A 20,033-nucleotide genomic window follows, 5' to 3' on the forward strand; every position below is an offset into this window, starting at 1 on the left:
GCACGCAGCGAGGGGAGGGCCACTCACACTCTGGACTGGTGCAGGACCTGGACTGCGTTCTGCACTGAAAGGTTCCACTTGGCCTTGTTCACCCAGCCGGTGGCGTCGTAGCGCACGGGGTCCTTGCCCAGCTGGTGGGCAATCTCAAACTGCAGCGCTTGCTCACACTTGCGGAGGGCGGCCCGCTCTGCAGGGAGGAGAAGGTGGCAGATGGGGAAGGGCAGGGAGGTGAGAAGGGGGGCCAGACCTGTTCCCTCCATGGCCAAGGCCTTCCTTGGGCCTCCCCCACCCCCCTGCACGCTCCCTCCTCCCCCCCTCCCGGCCTTTCCTGCAAAGCAAAAGCCAGATTTACCTTCCACATTCGTTCCCTCCTTCACAAAGTGTGCACACAGCCGGTTGAGGGCCACACTGTCCCCAGAGCCCTGGATCAGGGCCTCCTCGTCCAGGATCCAGAGCAAGCCCTTGGGTTCTTCTCCCTGGCTCCCTGGGGAGACAAGGACCTGGAATGGGGGAGGGGAGGGGGCAGGGAGAGAGAAAGAGAGAGAGAAAGAGAGAGAGAGGGTGGGTGGGTAGCTATCATCGCACAGAAGGTCTGGCCACGCCGGCAATGGAAGGCCAGCAATGGTGGCACTTTGCAGACAACCAGCGACAACCCCAGTCCTTGCTCCTTTCCAAGGAACTCCACAATTCCTGCTGCTGTTAATTAATCATCCATTAATTATTAACAAGGCTTAATAACTGTTAATAAGTAGGAATTATTAATAATAAAGATTCATTTTTAATTATTATATAACTCCAGGAACATGCCCTTGGCAGAAAATAGGGCTCCCAGGGGAAAGGCAACATTTCTCCACCAGCCAAGCTGCAATTTTGCAAGTCAAGGTGGGACAGCTATTTTTTACACACACACACACCACGACGCAGAACTTCAACGGCACCAGCGGGTTCTATCCTGTGTCAGACTTCTCTTTTGTGGAACAGCAGAAATGGGGGGATGTGTCAAGGGGAACAGGGCCCTGGTTGCCTGGGGAGGGGGGGCTCTCCCTCCAGGCCAAGGGGGCGGCAGAACGTCTGCCCTGCAGCCCACATCCACCACAACGCCACGGCTGCCACAGCGGCGTGTCTCCTCTATTTATCCATTACCTTGGAGGTGTTTTGATCTATGAGGGCCACGACATGTGCCGGCGAGAGTTCGGGCAGATCAAACGGCACCTTGACATTTTCCTGGAAGACATTAATCAGGGAGATGGAGTTTATACTGGAGTGAAAGAACAAAAGAACCTCTTTTTCTTCCTTCCTTCCTTCCTTTCTCTCTCTCTCCCTTTTAACCACAAAGCACCCTTCCCAGCTCCGGGGTCCTTCTCCTCTTCTTCCTCCTCTCCTCCTCCTCCTCCTCTTTCTCCTCTCACTTGGGGAGACTCTGAAGCCAGTGGATCAAAGGCTGCCTCTCAGACACCTTTGAAGAGGCAGCTTCTCCACCGCCGTCCTCTCTTTCCGAGAGTCATTCTTGTCACGAGAGCAGCAGCGTCGCTCGCTCGCTCGTTCACAGAAGCCAGCGCTGAGCCGAGCCGAGGGGAATATCAACCAGGCACCCTCCACCCGGGGTGCCCTCCCCCTGATCAAAAGAACTGGGGCGGGTGGGAGGCACAGGGTCCCGACAGGGCTCAGTTTCCCCCCCCCCTTTCCGCCTCCCACCCTGCAGTTCTCACCCGATCAGGGCGCAGGGGAATTTATTCTGGGGCATCCAGGGGACTCCTTCCCACCACACCCCAGATCCAGAGGGAAAACCAGAAGCAGGCATTGAAAGTGACGTTGAAAACACCGCGTGGGATGTGCCTCCTTTCGGCACAAGACGGTGGGGGTTCCTTGAGAGGCTGCGGATGCCCAAAGACTCCCAGAGACTCCAGAAAGACCTCCACGTGGGGTGCAAACCCAATCAGGCCCAAACTCTTCACTCAAAGCGAAATGGCTCCGCTTGAGGCCATCCGTCCTTGGGATACGAGAAGATGGAGGGCAGCAGGAGAAAGGGAGCCACCGCGAGAGGCCCGGGGGCTCTAAAGGAAGGGCTCGCAAGACCGTTCGTGACGAAAGGGCCCTCCGGAGGGCCTTCGGGCCTAGGGTCACCTTTCGCGTCACGAGGAGTGACCTGATGGCCCGTGGCCACCGCACGTCGTCCTTCCCCGACGTGGCCCTGGAGCCCTGCCACGCAGCCTGGCAAGAGGCCCACATCCTGTCCCCAGAGGCTATCCCTGCGTGACCAGCGTGGCCTCTTTCCCGGCCGGGCAAGCGCCCAGCTCACCTCTCGGTACCTCTCCAGCGCTGCCACAAAGGTCCTCTCGTAAAAGAGCCCCTGGAGCCGCTCCTGGGCGTAGTTGTGGCAGAACTCTTCAAAAGTGGCCGCCCGCTCCTTCCTCTGGTGCCGAGGGTTGTGGAAGCCGGGGGTGTCCACCACCGAGATGGAGGCCACGGAGAGGAGGCTGGAGGAGAAGGACCTGCGGCGGGCAGTGGGGGGCGAGAGGAGAGGAGAGGAGAGGAGAGGAGAGGAGGCGTTTTTATTTTGAAGAACGGAAGGCAAGCCCAGGAACAGGATCCAGGCAGGGGCCAGCCAGTTGGCTCAAGGGGCAGAGAAGGAGGGCAGCCGGGCCCCCTCTCTATCGCAGGCTCCCCAGCCACACATTGATGGAGGCCTTCTGCCTCCAAGACTGGAGGCTCTTCATAGCTGTCCTGACTTGTGGCCCCCGATGACCCTCATCTCTGGGAAATTATCTAATCCCCTTCCCAAGCCACCCAGGTTGCTACATCCAGTGGCGGGGAGTCCCACCGTTCAAACCTGTGCTGTGTGATGTCCTTCCTTTGATGTATCCCAACCCTTTTAGTAGTGTGTATGTGTGTGTGTGTTTGTGTGCAGGGGGGAAGAGATTTTCCTGAGCGCCGTGCCAAAGCCTCTCGCTCACCACCTTTGTATCCACCTCGTAATGAAGATTTTTGAGACAGCAAAACCCTGCCAAGCCTCTCCCCGCCCCCCCCCGGCCCCAAACTCCCCTCCTCCTGTATAGCTTGTTATTTGACTCCCCTGGTCAGGTTATTAATCTGAACACGCTGGTAACCTTCGCTTCAATCCTGCAAAGTCACATCCATTATTAATCAGTAAACAAGTGTCGCTCTCCACACACACTCCCGCTTTCCTCTACGCATCCCCTACTCACTTCATTAAAAGGGGGGGGGGGGGAGAGAAGGAAAAAAAGGAAGGGCTTTCATATTTCGGGGGCAGCCGAGATGGCCACGGGGGCACTGGGCTCAGAGAAAGGGCACTTCCCCCACCCCACCCCCAGGACCAGCCCAAACGGATAGCACGCTGAATCAACAAAGTTGTGGTGGGCCAAGGGGGGGCCCTGGGTTGAGGGAAACATGCCTGGGAGTGGCTGCTTTTTCTGGCCTGGGGGGGTGCCTTCCCTCCACAGTAAAGCAACTCCGACTCCCACTAACAAGAGAATTAACTTGTCAAGGACCTCACATCCTGGGCGGGGGGGGGAGTGTCTTTGAACCCCACAGCCCACCTCAAAGGGGAAGGAGAGCGAATGGAAAGATGCACAAAGCCTGAAGATTGCAGGTAGCTCGTCCCCCCCCCCCCACACACACACCACCACCACGAGGATGCTCAAGAGACCTGACCCTGGTCTCTGTCCACACCACACCCCTGAAACAAACAAACAAACACACACACACACACACACACACATATACCCCAAGGCTCTATGAGACTGGGGAGAAGAACGATCTATGTTTTAAAGTTGGAGGGGGGAAAAACCCCAAAATGGAAGAACTGCTGCCCTCTCTTTTGCTGAAGGGCAGAACCGGGAGGCAGAAGCTCCGTCGTGGCCCTGTGGCACAGAGTCGCCCGAAGGCTCAGCCCACGACGGGAGGGAGGCCCTCCTGCAAGACCCTCCGGTGGGTCAGCATCTCCCTCAAGCCTGGGCCTCCCCAGAGAGGAGGAGGAGGAGGAGGGGTCTGTGGCCCCTGTCGAGGCCAAAGGACCCCCTTAAAGAGGAGCAGGGTCCACGGAGAACTCAGCCTCCCGTGGCCTCTTTCTTCTGCTCCGCACGGATCAGGGCCAGGGGCAAAGGACCCCCAGCAAGAGGGAAGAGAAAAAGGGAGAGGCCAACCCCGCCCGCCTTTCCGTTTTCTTCCTTCCTTCCGTCACTCACAGCACCACCGCCTTGAGCTTCTCCGGAAGAAAGGCATTTCGTTTTCACAAGTGCAGATGTGGAAGCAGAAAACCCTCCCATCCTCTCCCCCCATCCTCTCCCCCCCCCCCCGGCCAGTACCTGTTGATCAGCGACACCACGGTGGCAAACAGCTCCTCATAGAGCCCGGCTGCCATTCCCTCCACGCACTCCGTGGCTGTCAGCTTGGGGCCTGGGGGAGAAACAAAGACAGGGGGGTAGGTGGGGGGGAGTTTGCTTGCCAGCAGTCCTTTCGGGGTGGGGGGGCTCCTTCCCTCCCAACACACACACACACACACACACAGCTGGTTCAGAGGTTTGCTGCCAAAAGAGAAGCAGTAGCTGAGATGGGGAGGGGGGGGAGGCAGCCTCAGTAAGATGGGAGAGGAAGAGCAACCCATCACCGCCTGACAAGTGGGAGGGGGTGCCTCTCCCCCCCCCCACATACACACACACACACAAGGCTTTGCCCTGTTGCCTTTCTGTGTGCCTGGTGCCTCTCTGGGCTGAGGAGGGGCAGCTCTGGATTCCTCCTCCCCCCCCAGGTCCTGGGGATAAGGTGTGGGGGGGTGCTGTGGCTGGCCAGAGGAAGTGAACAGGATTCCTACCACCACCACCACCACCCCCCACCACCACCCCCTGCCTCCTCCCTGAAGGACTCCCCACGCCACCCCCTCCTCTTGGCTGACTGATCTGAGCGCCTGTGAAATGGGCAAGTTATGGCCTAAATCCTTAAACCGCAGAAGCCGGGCTCCCTGGCAATGGGGCAACTTGCGTGGGACCAGGGGGAGGGAGGGGACTCGGCATCTCTCCAGAGGCGCCAACAGAGCGTCTTCTTCCTTGTGCATCATCATCATCATCATCATCAGCCTGAGTCAAAGAGGAGGGGAGCACTGAAGGCCTTTTACAAGCAAAGGGTGCAGGGCCCGGTGGGGCGGGGGGGACAACCAGGTATTCTCCATCAGCAGCAGAGGATGATGCTGGGAACCTGAGGTGGTTGCTAGGAGACCAGCCCTCCCTCCCACCCTCTCCCCCCCTCTCAAGGGGCGCAGCTGGCACCTGCCTCCAGCACCAGGCCTCCGGGGCCCCTCCCTTGACATCTTCCAAGCGGCAACAACACTGGTTGTGACACCTCCAGCGCACAGAAACATGGAGGGGGGGGAAGCATGTGTATGGGGTGGGGAGGGGGAGGCAGAGAGGCTTTGAAAAAGGCTGGGGGGGGGGGCTCTTGTCAAAACAAGGAACAGGGACCGAGCTGGTAGGGAACAGCTTTCTCCCCCCCCCCCCAGCCCCAGATCTCAGCGGGTGGCTAACGTCTCTCTTCTCTGGTGGTTTCCACTCCCTTCCTCCCAGCCTTCAAAACACCTGCTATTCACAAGGCAAAGGGTGCTTTTCCCAGCCTGGGGGGTCCCCCCCTCCCGCCCCGTTTCTCCTGCCTCTTTCTTCCCCACCTGGTTTCTGGAAAGGGTTGAAAAGCAGCGGGATGGGTGGATGGGGGGGGGCGGGGGGTGGTGGTTCACTTCCAAACAAATCCCCTCATTCTCTCCATTTGGAGCCAAGATATGGAATAAAATGGGGGTTCATGCAACTGGATCCCCTCCAGTGGCCCCCAGGAGAGGCAAAGGCATGAGTGGGAGTTTTGTTCCCCCCCCCCCCGGTTGCTTTCGATTGGTTGCCATCTCCTGCAGGGCCAGAGAAACCAGCTCCAGATTGCCCAGAGAAGGATACGGAAAGGCTCACACTTATCATCTTCCTTCCTTTGCTGCCAACACAGGCCCACACAGGACCCCCACAATGAGGTGCCCCCCCCCAAGGAGAGCAACAATGGAGAAGGCAGCTCACTTTCGGGGGGAGGGAAGGCTCAGACACCCCCTCCCTCCTGGGTGCACAGGAAGTTCAGGGTTCAAGCAAGGGAAGCCCTTCGCCCGGTGCCTGTTTTCAGGAGAAAGGCCACTTTTTGGTGGTTCCCGTCCAGCCCCCCCACCCCCACCCCCACCCCCACTGCAGGGCCAGTTTTGCCCTCTGGGCTCTCTGGCCTGGAGACCTCAATGTCATATCAGCTGTTTAATCTCCAGCCTTCTTGATATGGGGGGGGCAGGTTTTGTGCATCTTCTTTCTGGCTCCATATGGGTCGGGCAGGACGCTGGCCCTCAGGAGGGTGGAGCCCAGCTAGGCAAAGCCCCCCCCCCCCCGGGCTGCCCACCAAGTTCCCCTACTATGGTACGGAGGAAGGGAGAGAAAGGCCGGTACCATCGGGCGGGTCCTCCACCTGGCCCGGCTGCCCCCCAGGCCCGGACGTGGCCTGCTCCAGGATCCGCTGAAGGTGGTGCTTGAAGACGGCCGTGCTCAGCTCCTCCACATCGCAGCCCAGCGCCTCGGCCGCATGGCTGGCCCACTCAAACTTCATGAACTGCTTCCTGCCAACTAGACAGCATGGGGGGGGGGAGGAAGGAGCGAGAGAGAGAGAAGAAAAGAAAGAAAGAAACGGAGACACTCCCCTGAGCCGCCTGTGGTTTCCACCTGCTTTGGAGGGTCTCAGGTTGCTTGATGGTGAGGTAGAGAGCATAGCCTCCCTGGGGGTTGGACTACAAAGCCCATCCTTGCCCATCCTGGGCTCTGACCATGTTCCCTTGGCTAGAGGGGGGGGAACAGATCTAGGGCTAAAGGGGGGGGCAGGGTCTGAGGCCAGTGAGATCTAGAGGAGGACCTCTGTTTCCCCAGCCCTGACCTATTGTCTGCAGGCAAACCGCCCTGAGACCTCCCGAGAGAGAGCATGGAGCTAAAATAGGGGACTAAAAATTAGGAAGTCTTGGGGGGGGCCCCATTCTAGGCCAGAAAACACCCCCTACCTCCCCTTCAGCCCAGCCCAGCCCAGAAACCCTGGGCGTCCTTGTCCACTCCTCATGGTTCTCAATCCCCTTCTCTCCTCCCTGCCTGTCTCTTCCGCCCCCCCCCCCCCCCGAAGCACTCTGGGAAGGGCTGCAAGCACAGCCAGGCAACACAGGTGGTGTGTCATCTCTCCCCCCCCCCCCCGACCCTTGTGTCCAGCAGGGCTAGTAAGAAAGCAAGAAAGGCACCTGGGGGGGGGCGGAAAGGAGGGAGGAAGGAAGCCAAGTCACCCCAAAAGGGAGGAAGGAGGAGGAGGAGGAGGAGGAAGGGAAAAAAGGAAAGGCTGGTGAAATGCCCGGGTGATAATTAGCAGCTGTGTGACAGGAGCATTCATAAAAGAGACAGAGAGCAGAACTAAACGGATTGTAGCAATTAGATTTCATTTCACCTCCGAGCAGCTCCTTCGATTTGACGCCACAGGACTGTATTTTCAGGTACCAGAAAATGGAAGCCCAGACTTTGCCTGTGGTTTTAAAGGGCTTTCACAGAGAGAGAGAGAGAGAGAGAGAGAGAGAGACCTCCAGCCCTGCTCCCCCCTCCCCACTTTTGGAAAAGCTTCCCATGGGACTCACACACACACACACAGAGAGAGTAAAGCTTCCTGAAACAGCTAATCTTGGGACCCCTGGAGTCCAACTCCGGAGAGGCCTGGGGGGGGGGTCGCTATCATGTTACGTTCTTGTGCCGTCAAGTCGGAACCAACTTAAGAGCGACCCTGGAAGGGCTTTCAAGGCAACTGAGATATTTAAGGAGTGTTTTACCCGTTCCACCACTAGACCCAGTGAGTTTCCATGGCTAAGCGGGGATTCGAACACAGGCCTCCTGTCCAGGCTACCTAAACCCGCTCCCTCTTCAAAAGCCTCCAGTTGCCACTTGTTTTAGGACTTCCTGTCCCCCTTTCTTGGGTCTTCTGGCAAAGGAAGGCAAAGATGAATTTCAATAAACACAACCAGAACCCTCCCTCTTGTGACAGGGAGGGCTGTCTGGGGTGAAGGAAATGCTGCCAGGCTATTAATACTCTCTTACTCTGTGCGTTAAATTCTCCGCCCTGCCTGAGGGCCGCCAAGGTGGCGGTGGCGGCAGCAGGAGCACCTGGTGGCAGGCGAAACGGTGACTCATTTCCCAAGCCCTTCTCCAGCCCTCCGCGCCCCCCACCCCATTGCCCACCCCACTGCTGACCTTGGCTTTCTGCAGATGGCAAAACCTTCTTTAAATAGCACAACCTGGCAGCTCAGAGGGCGCTGGCTTCAGAGGGCTGACCTACCGGCAGGCTCTTAAGGTACGTAGAGGGGCTGGGCTTCCGAGGAGGGAGTGCCTTTGGTGCGCGCGTGCACAAACACACACACCCCAGGGAACCTGGCCTCTGCTCCTCCGAGCCGTGCCCCCCCCATCCCAAGGCTTTCCGCTGGCTCACCCATCCAAGAGGGTGCCTTCTCCATCTCCCACCTCCTGGCTGGTTCTAAGGGGCAGCCAGGCCAGAGACAGATGCTGGAGAGAGCCCAGGACCAGGAGAAGTAAAAGCTGAAGTCAAAGGAGCCTCTGAGCATCCCATCACGAGCCTCTCTCCCTCCTGGGAGCGCTGCTCATGCGTAGGGTTGCCAAAAGCAGAGGCAGTTTGCCAGCACGGCACAACATTAGCCACCACAAGATGAGCCTGCTCCTGGTCTGAACGCAGCGATGGCGTGGACCGGCGGGCAAACGGGCAGGTCAGGAGAGACACCGGCCACGCCACTGAAATCACGGGTCTTCAGGGCATGGAAAGTAAGAGGAGAGGACGGGAGTGAGAAAGAGGCCTTGATCCACAATAACATATACATAAACAGAGTGAACGTGTGTGAAAGAGAAAGTACACACTCTGTTTACGTACATTTTCGGCTTTGATCCATTTTTAAATCCAAGATGTCTTTGATTCCTCCCCTCCTTTCCTGCCAGATGATGGCAGAATTGATACTGGAGTGAAGGCCGAAGTGCCGTGGAGAAGAGGCAGAAATCCATACCTTAAATCCTGTACACTGGTTAGGGTTGTTCCCCGCTCCTCCCCCCCACCCCACCCCCCCACAGCCTCACTCCTGATGTCCTGCTTCTTGGTCTAAAGGCAGCGAGCAGCACACAGATTTATTCCACCCCAGCAAGTGGAGCCAGAGAAGGTTTGCTGTCTCCCTGATCCGGACACCCTCACAGGAATATCCCCCCCTCCCCAGCCGTGCCATAAAAGCAAATTTAACTCTCCAAGAAATGCTGGAAGGAAGAGGGAGCATGCAACCCAATAGGCCAAAGGACATTCTCCAAAAGCCACTCATTTTTCTAATTTTTAAGTAATTAGCAATTGATTCATGGTAAAAATTGCCGTACGGTGGTGTGCCACACATGCCTGAAAGACCTTTTTATAAATGGCCCCCCAGCCAATTTCACAGCATTTCGTACCTGCAGCCCTTTGAAACCCAAGTAGATAAATCACTAGGAGGCTGTCTTTTGAATAGGCTGGAACACATCTTTAAAATAATTTATGAGGAGCACTAGTTTCTCCCTCCCTCTCCCCCTCTCCCTTTTCTCTCTCTCTCTCTCTCTGTGTATACGTGTGGGTGCTTCAATAAAGCCTTCACGATACTTGCAGAGGCTTTAGTGAAGATTCTCCCAACAGCGACTCAGAGGCAGCATCCAATCCGCCTTAGCAGCCAGATTGCACTGAGTGGGGCCCTCCTGGTACTACCTAGGAGGACAGAGAGTCGGGAGGAGCAAAGCCCACGTGGAAGCTCTGATCCTGGCCCTGGGGGCGCACCCTGCTCTCTTTTGGCCACCTCAGCCTGTTCCCCTCTCCCCCTCCCCCCCGGCCAAAGAGGCACCCGGTCCAGATTCACTTTGGGAACACTCGGTTCCATTATCATGAAATTATGATTCTTACAGAGAATGTAGCAGGCTTCTTCTCACGACCACCACCCCCGCCATAAGCCCTACTTGAACTTCGAAGAGGTTGTTTTTGCACCCATCCGAATCCATCCATCCATCTGCTCCTTTCCTTCCATCCATCTATCCTTCCTTCCTTCCTATCCATCCATCCATCCATCCATCCATCCATCCATCCATCCATCCATCCATCCATCCATCCATCCATCCATCCATCCATCCATCCATCCATCCATCCATCCATCCATCCATCCATCCATCCATCCATTCATTCATCTGTCAGCTAATCCCTTCCATCTTTCTATCCATCCATCTGCTCCTTCCTTCCTTCCATCCATCCATCCATCCATCCATCCATCCATCCATCCATCCATCCATCCATCCATCCATCCATCCATCCATCCATCCATCCATCCATCCATCCATCCATCCATCCATTCATTCATCTGTCAGCTAATCCCTTCCATCTTTCTATCCATCCATCTGCTCCTTCCTTCCTTCCATCCATCCATCCATCCATCCATCCATCCATCCATCCATCCATCCATCCATCCGTCAGCTAATCCCTTCCATCTTTCTATCCATCCATCTGCTCCTTCCTTCCTTCCTTCCTTCCTTCCTTCCTTCCATCCATCCATCCATCCATCCATCCATCCATCCATCCATCCATCCATCCATCCATCCATCCATCCATCCATCCATCCATCCATCCATCCATCCATCGCCACATTAGTACAAGGCACTGTTCTGGACAGTTAAGCACGAATAAAATCAAATAAGCAAAACACACTCTTTGCTGCACGCCCAGGGTGGCCTCGCTCCCAGTTTCTGTAAAGGGGTTAGGGAGACCCAGGAGGGGAGGTCTATCTACACACCTCGGCTGTATCACCTTCCCTGCCAAGGCCCCTTGGCGGCTCACCTTTGCATGCCCCGGCGGCCCCCAGGTGGTAGATGCCAGCCAAGACATGCCAGATGGCTTCCTCCTCGCCTGCGGTGATCCCCAGGGTGCCCATGGCCGCTCGGAGCTGAGAAAAGGCGGCCGAGGCCTTCTGCTTCTCTTCTGGCTACAAGGACAAGAAAGAAAGAGACAGTCTGGTCTTGGGAAAAGTCACTGGCTTGGACTACAACTCCCAAAATCCCCAGCCAGCGTCGCCTGGAGAACTTTTTCCAAGCTCCTCAAAAGAACAGGGCCAGAGGAAAGAAGGAACACCAGCCACTGACAAATGGGACATTTTGCTTGCTGAAGGTGACTCGAAGGGTGACCCCCCCCACTGACCTGCAGCATGAGGCTGTCGGCCTCCCAGGGCTGGGATAATGCCTCTCCCATCATCCTCCCTGGCCAGCAGAGTCAAGGGTGAGAGGTTCCCGGTTGCTCGAGAGCCTCTGCAGAGGGACCCATTGCCTGGCCCGGAAGGGGCCCATCAAGGCAGGAGACTTTGGGGGGGGGCTGCTCTCCCTCACAGGGTGGTTGTGCAGGGGAAGGTGGGCAGACAGAGAGCTGGGCTCTCCCTCTCCTACTGTATGGCTGACAGCTCCAAGCCACCCAGGTCAGCAGAGTTTTTTAGGGGGGGGGACTATGTGGGGGGAGGCAGCCCCAAAAGGTGTGGAGGGCCCCGATTCCCCGTCCGCCTGCCTGCTCTGTCTGCCCGGATCTCCACCTTCACACTCCCTGTGGAGGGAAAGCAGGAGGCACCTCGGAACAAAGACCGCCCTGGTTCCAAACCAGCACGTCGGGTCTTAGAGGAGAGGCAAGCTGGCCCGTGGGAGGCAGGCAGACAGGCAGGCAAGGAGGGCCAGGGCGGGGCGGGGGGGGGCTGGCAAGGAAGGTCCTTTGACCCCTGGCTCCCCTTGGCCCGTTTGTGACAAGCAGGCTCCGAGGGAAGGAATGGGCGAGGGTTCCTCCAGGGCTGAGCGTCGCATGAGCCAAATCCTTTCCTCCGTGCTTCTGAAACCTTCTCTCCCAGGCAAACTGCAAGAAACAGCGCTTCCCCCCCCCCATTGCTTCTGAAACCACCCCCACCCCACCCCACTGCCACTGCTTGATGGCTCCTGATGGAGGCACCGTCCTTGCCTATCTCCCCCCCCCACACCCCACTCCCGGCCATGCACAGCCCCGGCTCAAAGGAGGTGCAGCTAAGCCCCCATCGGCCACGGTTCTCCTCCTCGGTGGGCTGCTCGGACCTCTCTCCCCGGGAATCCTGTCGCAAGGGACCCTTTGAAGTGGTGCTTTCTTTAAGCCGGGGTGGGGGTGGGGGCGGTGCAACGGGGGATTGCGGGGGGGGGGAAGGTGTGCTCCACTCAAACTTCACAGACACTTTGGTGTGAAAGCTGCGACCAGGCAGAGCAGCGGGAGCCTTAACCCTGGCGGCTTTGCTGTGTGCCACAGGGACCCTCTGAAGGTCCCAAAGGGTTGGGGAGAGGGGGCCCTGGCCTTAAGGCAAAGGTGGCCGACCCACGGCCCCTCCAGACCTTGTCTGACTCCAGTGTGTGTGAGTGTGTGTGCACGCGTGCGAACAGATCCTGCATCCGTCTGCACCATCTCTCCTGAACATAAATGCCCCTCAGCTCGGTGGCATTTCTCTCCAAGTCAGCAGGAATCGGAGTGCGCTGGAAATTGCTAACAGGACAAGTTCACTGGGCGGTTGCCCTAGAAGGCATCCCGTCTTGTGTCAGCCATACCCACCCACCCACCCACCGCCACAGGAGCTGCCCGGCTGCATCAGCAGCAGCAGCAAGAGGACCTTTAATAAGGGAGCCAACGGAGGGGGGGGAGAATCTCTGGGGGGAGGGGGGAAGGACCAGCAGAAGTCCAGAGGCGCAAAGGCCCATCTGAATAACCAAGGGGCCCCTTCCTTCCCTCTTTCCTCCCACTAAGGATCCCACCTTTGCATAATCCTCCAGAACCCAGGAGACAAGCACCAAAGTTGCACTGGTCAAAAAAGGACTCTGATTGGAGAGGGAAGAATCCACAAACTGAGGGGAGTGTGTGTGTACCTGTGTGTGTGTGCGCATGTGTGAATGCCCCAACACACATCACATTCTGGGCTCACAGTTTTTTTGGTTCCCTTTGTTTTTAAGCCTTGCTAAAATCCTCCTCCTTGCAGGGGAGGGAAGGGGGGAGGCACAGGAGAGGAGAGAAGCAGCCGCTGCTGCGAATCTGGAATCTCTGTTGAGCAGAAAAAGGAAGGTCATGGAGGGATGGGAAGAGATCCAGCTGAATGCCAGAGAGATGGAGAAGCGCCATCAGGGCTGCCATCTGGTCTCTGCCGGCCACAGAGGCTCTCCACAGAGGCTGGTCCAAGCTCCCTGCTTTGTCAGAAGGACATCCAAGTGGCCGGAGATGCTTCCGACTCGGATGGGCTGCTGAGGGCAAGCCAGAGTTTGTGCCGCCATGCCTGCTGGCTGTCAAGGATCATCAGAGATTGCCCATCATCCTACAGTATCTTCCAAAATAAAACAGGAGCAGCACAGGTAGCTCTGCGGACCATTAAGGCCTAGGTGCCACCCCCTCACATAATCCTGTTTGGATGGCACGGGGGGGGGGCTGTGAGGAAGCAGAAACGCAGGTGGTCAGTGCCCCAAAGGTAACCCTAATGGGGCCCAGTTAATTGGGCCTGAATGCAGCAGGGCTGCTGGGAGGCCTTGAGAGCGCCCGCCGGGCAGCAGGGGCTCCCCCCTTTTCAGGGGGGGCCCACAAGACTCTCCCACAGGCTTTGCCCCAAGGGCTTAACCCAAGGGCAGCCTGCCTTCCCAGAAGACCTTCCTGCACCCTGGAAAAGGCCCCGGAGCGCCCCTCCCTTCCCCAGGTTCTTCCTCCAGGGGGGGTTCCTCGGGGTCCCCTCCCCACCGTCTTCCCTTAGAAGGAGCTGCCGGCTGGCGTTGCCATGAGTTCACGACGACGCCTCGCCTGCCCTTGGGCGTGCCATGGCTACCCCCTCCATCATCCTCAAGAATGCCCGCAGCAGCAAACAGAGAGGTGAATCCCATGAACTCAGCTCCCTACCTTCGAGAAGGGCCCGATTCCAAAGCTGTGGCTCTCCGCCATCTGATGTAAGTGCAGAAGGGTCCTGGAGGAACACAAAAAGCCAGAAAGAAAACCCACACTTATCGCGGTGACTTCAAAAGTGCTGTTCCTTCTGTGGCTGGGAAGTGACATCACTCTTCTGGACAATTACCCAAAAAAGTAATTTCTCCAAATTTTTGTTCCCCGTATAAACTGCTACAACGTTTTTGGTTTTTGCTCCTGCCTAAGAGCAATAAGAACCCCCTCCCCCCTTTCATCATTCATAGAAACCATTGTATTCTGTACAAAACAGGACTTTGCATTTTTTTAAAAAAAATGCTTGTTTTTGTTTGCTTGCTTGCCTGCTTGTTTTGCAAGAAGGTGGTAAACGGGGTAACTGCTCAGAAAGCCTTGCAGGTTTGTCCCACTGGGAGAAAACATGGCAGTATTTTATTCTCACTTGTGGGTCTGAAATCAGTGAAGACTGAGGACCTCTCTCCTCTGGGACATCCCCCCCCCAAGCAAGCCAACAGCCTTCAAGCAGTTCCTGCTGCTGCGCCCCCACCCCACCCCTCGGCCACTCCTGGCTTCTCTTTCCTCCTCTTTTACTTACTTAACTTACTTCAAATATTTGGACCCTGCTTTCCTCCTTAAAAGGACCTCTCTTTGCCAGAGGAAAGGCATCAGGGCCGCATGACCTCCCTATAGCAGTGAATTGATGGCTTGCTTGAAGATGAGGTGGGAAACAAAGCCGAGCCTGCCCCCCCCCAACCCCTCAGGGCATCCACTCCCTCTTGGAGGGAGGCTTTTAAGTTACTTCAAAGCCAACTCTGCTGGGCCCAAGGATGGAGAAAAGCAAGGCATTAAAAAAACATGGCACCCAGCCCCCCTCCCCCAAAGATCTCCCTTGGCCTGGACAAAAAAAGAGGAGGGAAGGAGGAGAGGAAGGAAAGGCTGAGAAACCCAATCCCCCTCCCCAATTACCACCCCCCCAGGGTTCAGTATCATGGCTCAAGCTTGACAAGGCCCCTTCTTTCTCGCTGTTCACCTTCCTATGAAGCTGGAGGCTGCAATGAATAAGGGGCACGCCTGTGTTCCTCTCCTCTGAGCCTTGCCTTGTTATTTAAATCTTTTAAGGGCACCCCAACCAGGAGGTCCCTTCCAGACCTGCCCTCCAGGGAGAACCTCTCCTTCTGCTGCAAGGCAAGGACCACGACAGGCCACCCACCCACCCCCTTTCATCCTTCGGGCGGCTGTGCCACCAAAGTGAGGGATCTTGGCCCTGTCCCCCCCCCCGCCCCACCCAGTCCCAGGATTAAGACACCCTCCTGCCCCTCTTTGGGGAAAGCGTGCCAGAAGAGAGCCTTCCCTGGTTCTCCTGCTCCCTCTGCTGGCGCATCAGAAGCTCCGCCGTGCCCAGATTTTCTCTGCCAGGAAGGCAGCATTGCACCCGTGCCACCTGCCCGCGCCAAGCCGGTCGCCGCCTCAGGACAAAGCCATCTGCTTCTGAGTGCCAGAAGCTGGGGAGGAGCGGGCTTCTTCCTGGCACTCTTTAGTCCCCATGGCGGTGGCGGCAGCAGGGGTTAGCCAAGCGGCTAGGAAGGCATCGCAGGGGCCAGAAAGGGGCCGCGAGGTTCCTCCAGCCCAGCCCCCTCCTGCCAGCGCAAGGACCCGCCACTCGGGCATCTCTGACCGGTGAGCCAGGGCCCTTCGACACAGGGAGAGAGCCCACGTCCTTCTGTGGGACTCGGCCATCCCACCCCCCAGCTCCCCAAAGAGGTCTTGCTTCACAAAAGGAGTTCCCTCTCATGTTCCGTCTGAATCTCCCTCCTTGGGACTGGGAACCAGCGTCTCGGTTCCTGGCCTTGTGAGCTGTGGGAAACGAGCTCCCTCCGTCTTCTGCGGGGCAGCCCTTCGAAAACATGAACAGGGCGACGCAATCGTCCCTCAGCCTCCTCATCCCCCAGCAGCTCCGCCAACCCTCTCTCTTTGGAGGGCTCTGAGGCTTCCAGACCGTGTGCCGTGTCTGCGTCATGGCATGGAAGGGGCCCTGCTGTCGACCCACCACCAAGGCAGCCCCCTGCGCCCGTCGGAGGTGCTCTGGATGGCACGGTGGCCCGAGGGCGGCGAGAGGGGAGGTCTACCGGTGTTCTGTGGTGACCTTTGCCCACCTTCCCACCCACCCCACCCCCACCGTGAGCCTTGGTAGCCCCCACCTTTGATCCAGACCCAGTCCTGCCAGCATCTGAGCGAAGATGTTGAAGTTGCTCTCTCCCTCGGGCTGCTGCGCCACACGGACCCGCTCCAGCAGCATCGTCTGGGCAGCCGAGAGAGAAGGGGAGAAGTGAGCACCCAGCCAGCCTCCCGCCCAGGCTGCAGCCAAACAACCGTTCCTGGTGTTCTAAGACCACCGCCAGCCACACCAGCTGGGACCCCTGAGCCATGCCACCCAAAAAAAGTAACTTCTCCAAACCCAACCCCACAGAGGCAAAAGGGACAGGATGGCCCTACCTGCAGGTGCGCAGCAGTGATGAAGCCGGAGGCACTGAAGTCCAGCGCCATGACCATCGAGAAGCGGGTGGAGGCTTCGTTCTGCGCGGTGGTGATGCTCCCGAAGGCTCGGAGCACCACGAACATGGCCTGGATTTTCTCCACTGAGAAAAGGGAAACATGCGTTGGGCCCTCCTCGGAAAGCAACCGAGGGCCCTCCTTCCCTGCTCACACGTTGGTCTCCTCGCACTGGGGACTGCCAGAAGGGCTTAAAATATTCCCAGTGTACAAATGTCTTATTGCACAGATGGACCCACGGATTCCCAGCTATGCCCAAGCCACGAAGGCCTAAGGATCCCACTGCAGGGGAGAACGAGGCCAGAACTTCCCACAGGCACAAGGCTCCAAGCGCCATGTGGCCACCTTCACGTGGCCCCCAAACGGGCCCCCGAGGGGAGGCTTTCCAGACATGCCTCTGGGAGCCGGCCAGGTGTCAGACGGAAGACACGGCCGCAGACAGAGAGCTTCGCAGCGTTGCTCAGCATTGCTCCATAGCCCTGGGTTTGTGGTCCTTTCATCGGCAAGAGTCTTTGTTTGACAATAAAGCCGCACAAGGAATTGAGCTGCCGTTCACGAAAATGTCCGGCCAAAGGATCTGGCTGGCCCTCCAGGCTGTTGGCTGCCTTTACCGGGAGAGGCCATGGGAGTCACCCTGCCTGCCTGCCTGCCTGCCTGCCATGGCTTGTTTCATTTTCAGTCCCCCTGCTGACCTGGCGGCTGTTCTGAAAGAAGGGCAGAGCAGTCACAACATCCACCACCAGCCACGCAGAGGCTTCCACTGAGGATGGAGGAGCTCTCTTTGAGCCCCCTGCACCCCAGAGGCACCCCCACACCCCCACACACACATGCCCCTGAAGGCGACCAGTGCCAGCCAAACCCTACAGGGTAGGTCCCCAGAGAGAGAGAGAGAGAGAGAGAGAGAGAAGCACCACACACACACACCTGTGACCCGGTCGTCCGCCCCGCCTGCCATGGCCACCAGGTATTCCAAGGCATTCTGGCAGCAGGTGGTCTTGCCGGCACAGCTTCGGCCCAGGGGGACCAGGGCCTGATCCTGGCGCTGCGTGAGCATGCTCCAGTAAGCCCTCTGTGCCACCGAGAAGATGTGGGGGGACATCCCGTCCCTCTTGCCTTTGAATGCCTGGGAGGGAGGGAGGGAGGGAGATGCAGCAGAAGGGCTGAAACAGGAGCCGTGGGGCAGGGAGGGAGGGAGGGAGGGGATCCTCTCCCCTGACACCCCCCCCAACTCCCCCCAACCCCCAACTCAACTCAAGGCCTCCCCCTTCTTTTTCTCTGCGTGGATGACTCTCTGCTGCCACCTGGTGGCCATCCAGCAAGCCATGGAGGCAGACCCCTCAAGTGCCGCCACCACCACCACCACCACCACCAGAGGGGCAGGGGGGAGCAACGAATATTCAGCAGACCCCTCCCCCCAAAAAAAACCCTGCTTGAGACTTTTGTGGAGGTCCCTTTGGCCCTACTTTTTTCAGGAAACTGGCCTCACAGCCGCACCCAGTCTTGGCCCGACCAGTGCCGGGGCGGAGGGGGCCGCCAGGGGGCAGGAAGGAAACCACCCACCCCCACCCCAGACACTGGCAAGGCCGCCACCCCTTACCTGCACCTTTTTGGAGCCCTTGGTCGCGCAGGGAGGGGGCTCTATGGCGATCAGGTCAGACCCGCTGTAGGTATAAACCAGCTGCGCCTGGAAGCGCTGGCGCAGGGTGTGGACGGCGCTCGACTCGTTCAGACTGACCAGCGAGGCCAGGTCTTCGGCAAAGTCCAGCCTGGAAGGATTGGTCTGTCGGCAGGAAGAGGCGAAGTCATTCTTGGGGGCAGACGGGGCGGCAACAAGTCCCCTCCAAAGCCTTCTCTCCTCACGGGGAAAGCTGACGAGAATCTGTCCGCCTTTTTTCATATTTCTAGACTTATGTCCAAACTCCAACCCACTTGCCCCCTAAAACCTGTTCTTTATCCCAAAAAATTATATTTACGCAAAGATATTATATTGTTGGGTTTTTTATTATTGGGGTTTTCTGGAATATTGCTGAAGAATTAAAAAAAAAACACCACAGCTCTTTTTGCACAAATGCAGGGTGAAAAAAATCCGACGGTGGCAGATCCCTTTCAGCTGATAGGCTGAGAAGTCTTTTCTCACCAGGGATGAGGACAGGGGCAGGAATTTGCAAGATCTCTCCTTGAAGCTGGGAAAGGCGCTGCTTCCTTCATCCTCCTCTCCTCGCCATTTTAGGAGCCAGCCTTGGGGGGGGGGGGGTGTTCAGGATGCGCCAGGCCACTAAGGAAGGGTGAGGGCAAAAATCTCCCCCCTTCCTTCCTCCCTTCTTTCTGGGTTCCTGCTTCTTAAACCTCAGGTTCTTTCTGTTCTCAATATGCAATTTCCACATTTTGGGAAATTTTTCGGCAAGGAACCGAACTGAAATTCTCATTTGCCTGGAGGGGTCAAATTCAACAGGTGCAGCTTCTGGCTGAAATGGGAAGGTCTGGGCTTCTCCCTCCTGCCCTAAAAGGGTCGGGAGCCTCTTGGTCATCCTTATTCAGGACCAAACAGCTCAATGCCCAGGTGTTTTTTTTGGGGGGGGGAAACGGAAAGGACATATCCCTCCCCTCCCCATCCTTAAGGGAAATCCTTGCTTTTGGGAAGGTTCTCAATGGCAGACCCACAAAAGAGGGCCAAGGGTCCTTTACGGGAAGAGCGAGAAAGAACGAGGCCACCACTCACTCTCTGGATGGCCTCTTCCTCCACCTCAAGGATGGAGCCGTCTGCTTCCACGCGGACCCGGACCTTTCCAGCAGGAAGCTCTGGAGTCCCAACATCCGGCTTGAGCTGGGTGGCTGCAAAAAAGTCAGTGGGGAAGGAGGCCACGCTGGTCTCGGCCGGGACTCTGTGGACCCCTGAAGGGGCTTGTCCTGACCGAAGGAGCTCAGCCCTTCCCGGATCTGAAGCACGAGGGCATCGCTCTCCCCTGCTCGGCCACAGAGGCCAACCCGGAGCTCGTTAGAGGGAGCCGGAAAGGGGGGCAAGCAGGTGGAGGGGGCATCTTACCAAGGGTGAAATCCTCCTTCTGGACCAGCCAAACCTTCTCCGTTTCATACCACGTGTCCTCACATGCCTAGGGAAGGGAGGGTCAGACAGACACGCCACGGGATTCATTCAGCAGGAGGAGCCCCTGCCGGGGGGGGGGTGGGGGGAATGGGGATCCCCTTTTCCTTGGTATGAGCAGGACACCCCAAAAGAGGGTCTGTGACCCTTCAGAGCTTGCCCAAGCCCCTGCTTTCCCCACCAGCCCCCAGGGATCCCCCCCCCAGGTCGAAGATTTAAAGTGAGTCGAGTGGACATGCACGGGGGTGGGGGGGCGAGGGAGGGGGGGGCTGAGCCTTTCTGCCCTCCTTGGCCACTGTGGGAGAGGAGCAGGATCTGGGCATCTCATCCCCACAATCCTGGGTTC

The 20,033-nt window shown here is 57.7% G+C and overlaps 1 protein-coding gene across 1 annotated transcript in view; it reads right to left on the reverse strand.

Moving 5' to 3' along the window:
- Nucleotides 1–20,033, reverse strand: part of MYO18B (myosin XVIIIB) — a 69,216-nt gene that overhangs the window by 41,343 nt on the left and 7,840 nt on the right. The window contains 14 exon segments of the mRNA XM_078381868.1: nucleotides 28–187; nucleotides 353–500; nucleotides 1,144–1,224; nucleotides 2,300–2,492; nucleotides 4,326–4,416; nucleotides 6,474–6,647; nucleotides 10,936–11,080; nucleotides 14,020–14,083; nucleotides 16,236–16,336; nucleotides 16,531–16,673; nucleotides 17,512–17,710; nucleotides 18,185–18,367; nucleotides 19,307–19,419; nucleotides 19,631–19,697. Coding sequence (XP_078237994.1) covers nucleotides 28–187; nucleotides 353–500; nucleotides 1,144–1,224; nucleotides 2,300–2,492; nucleotides 4,326–4,416; nucleotides 6,474–6,647; nucleotides 10,936–11,080; nucleotides 14,020–14,083; nucleotides 16,236–16,336; nucleotides 16,531–16,673; nucleotides 17,512–17,710; nucleotides 18,185–18,367; nucleotides 19,307–19,419; nucleotides 19,631–19,697 — 1,862 coding nt within the window.

This window comes from Pogona vitticeps, chromosome 14 (genome assembly GCF_051106095.1).
Source record: "Pogona vitticeps strain Pit_001003342236 chromosome 14, PviZW2.1, whole genome shotgun sequence".
In the NCBI taxonomy this organism is placed as follows: Eukaryota; Metazoa; Chordata; class Lepidosauria; order Squamata; family Agamidae; genus Pogona; species Pogona vitticeps.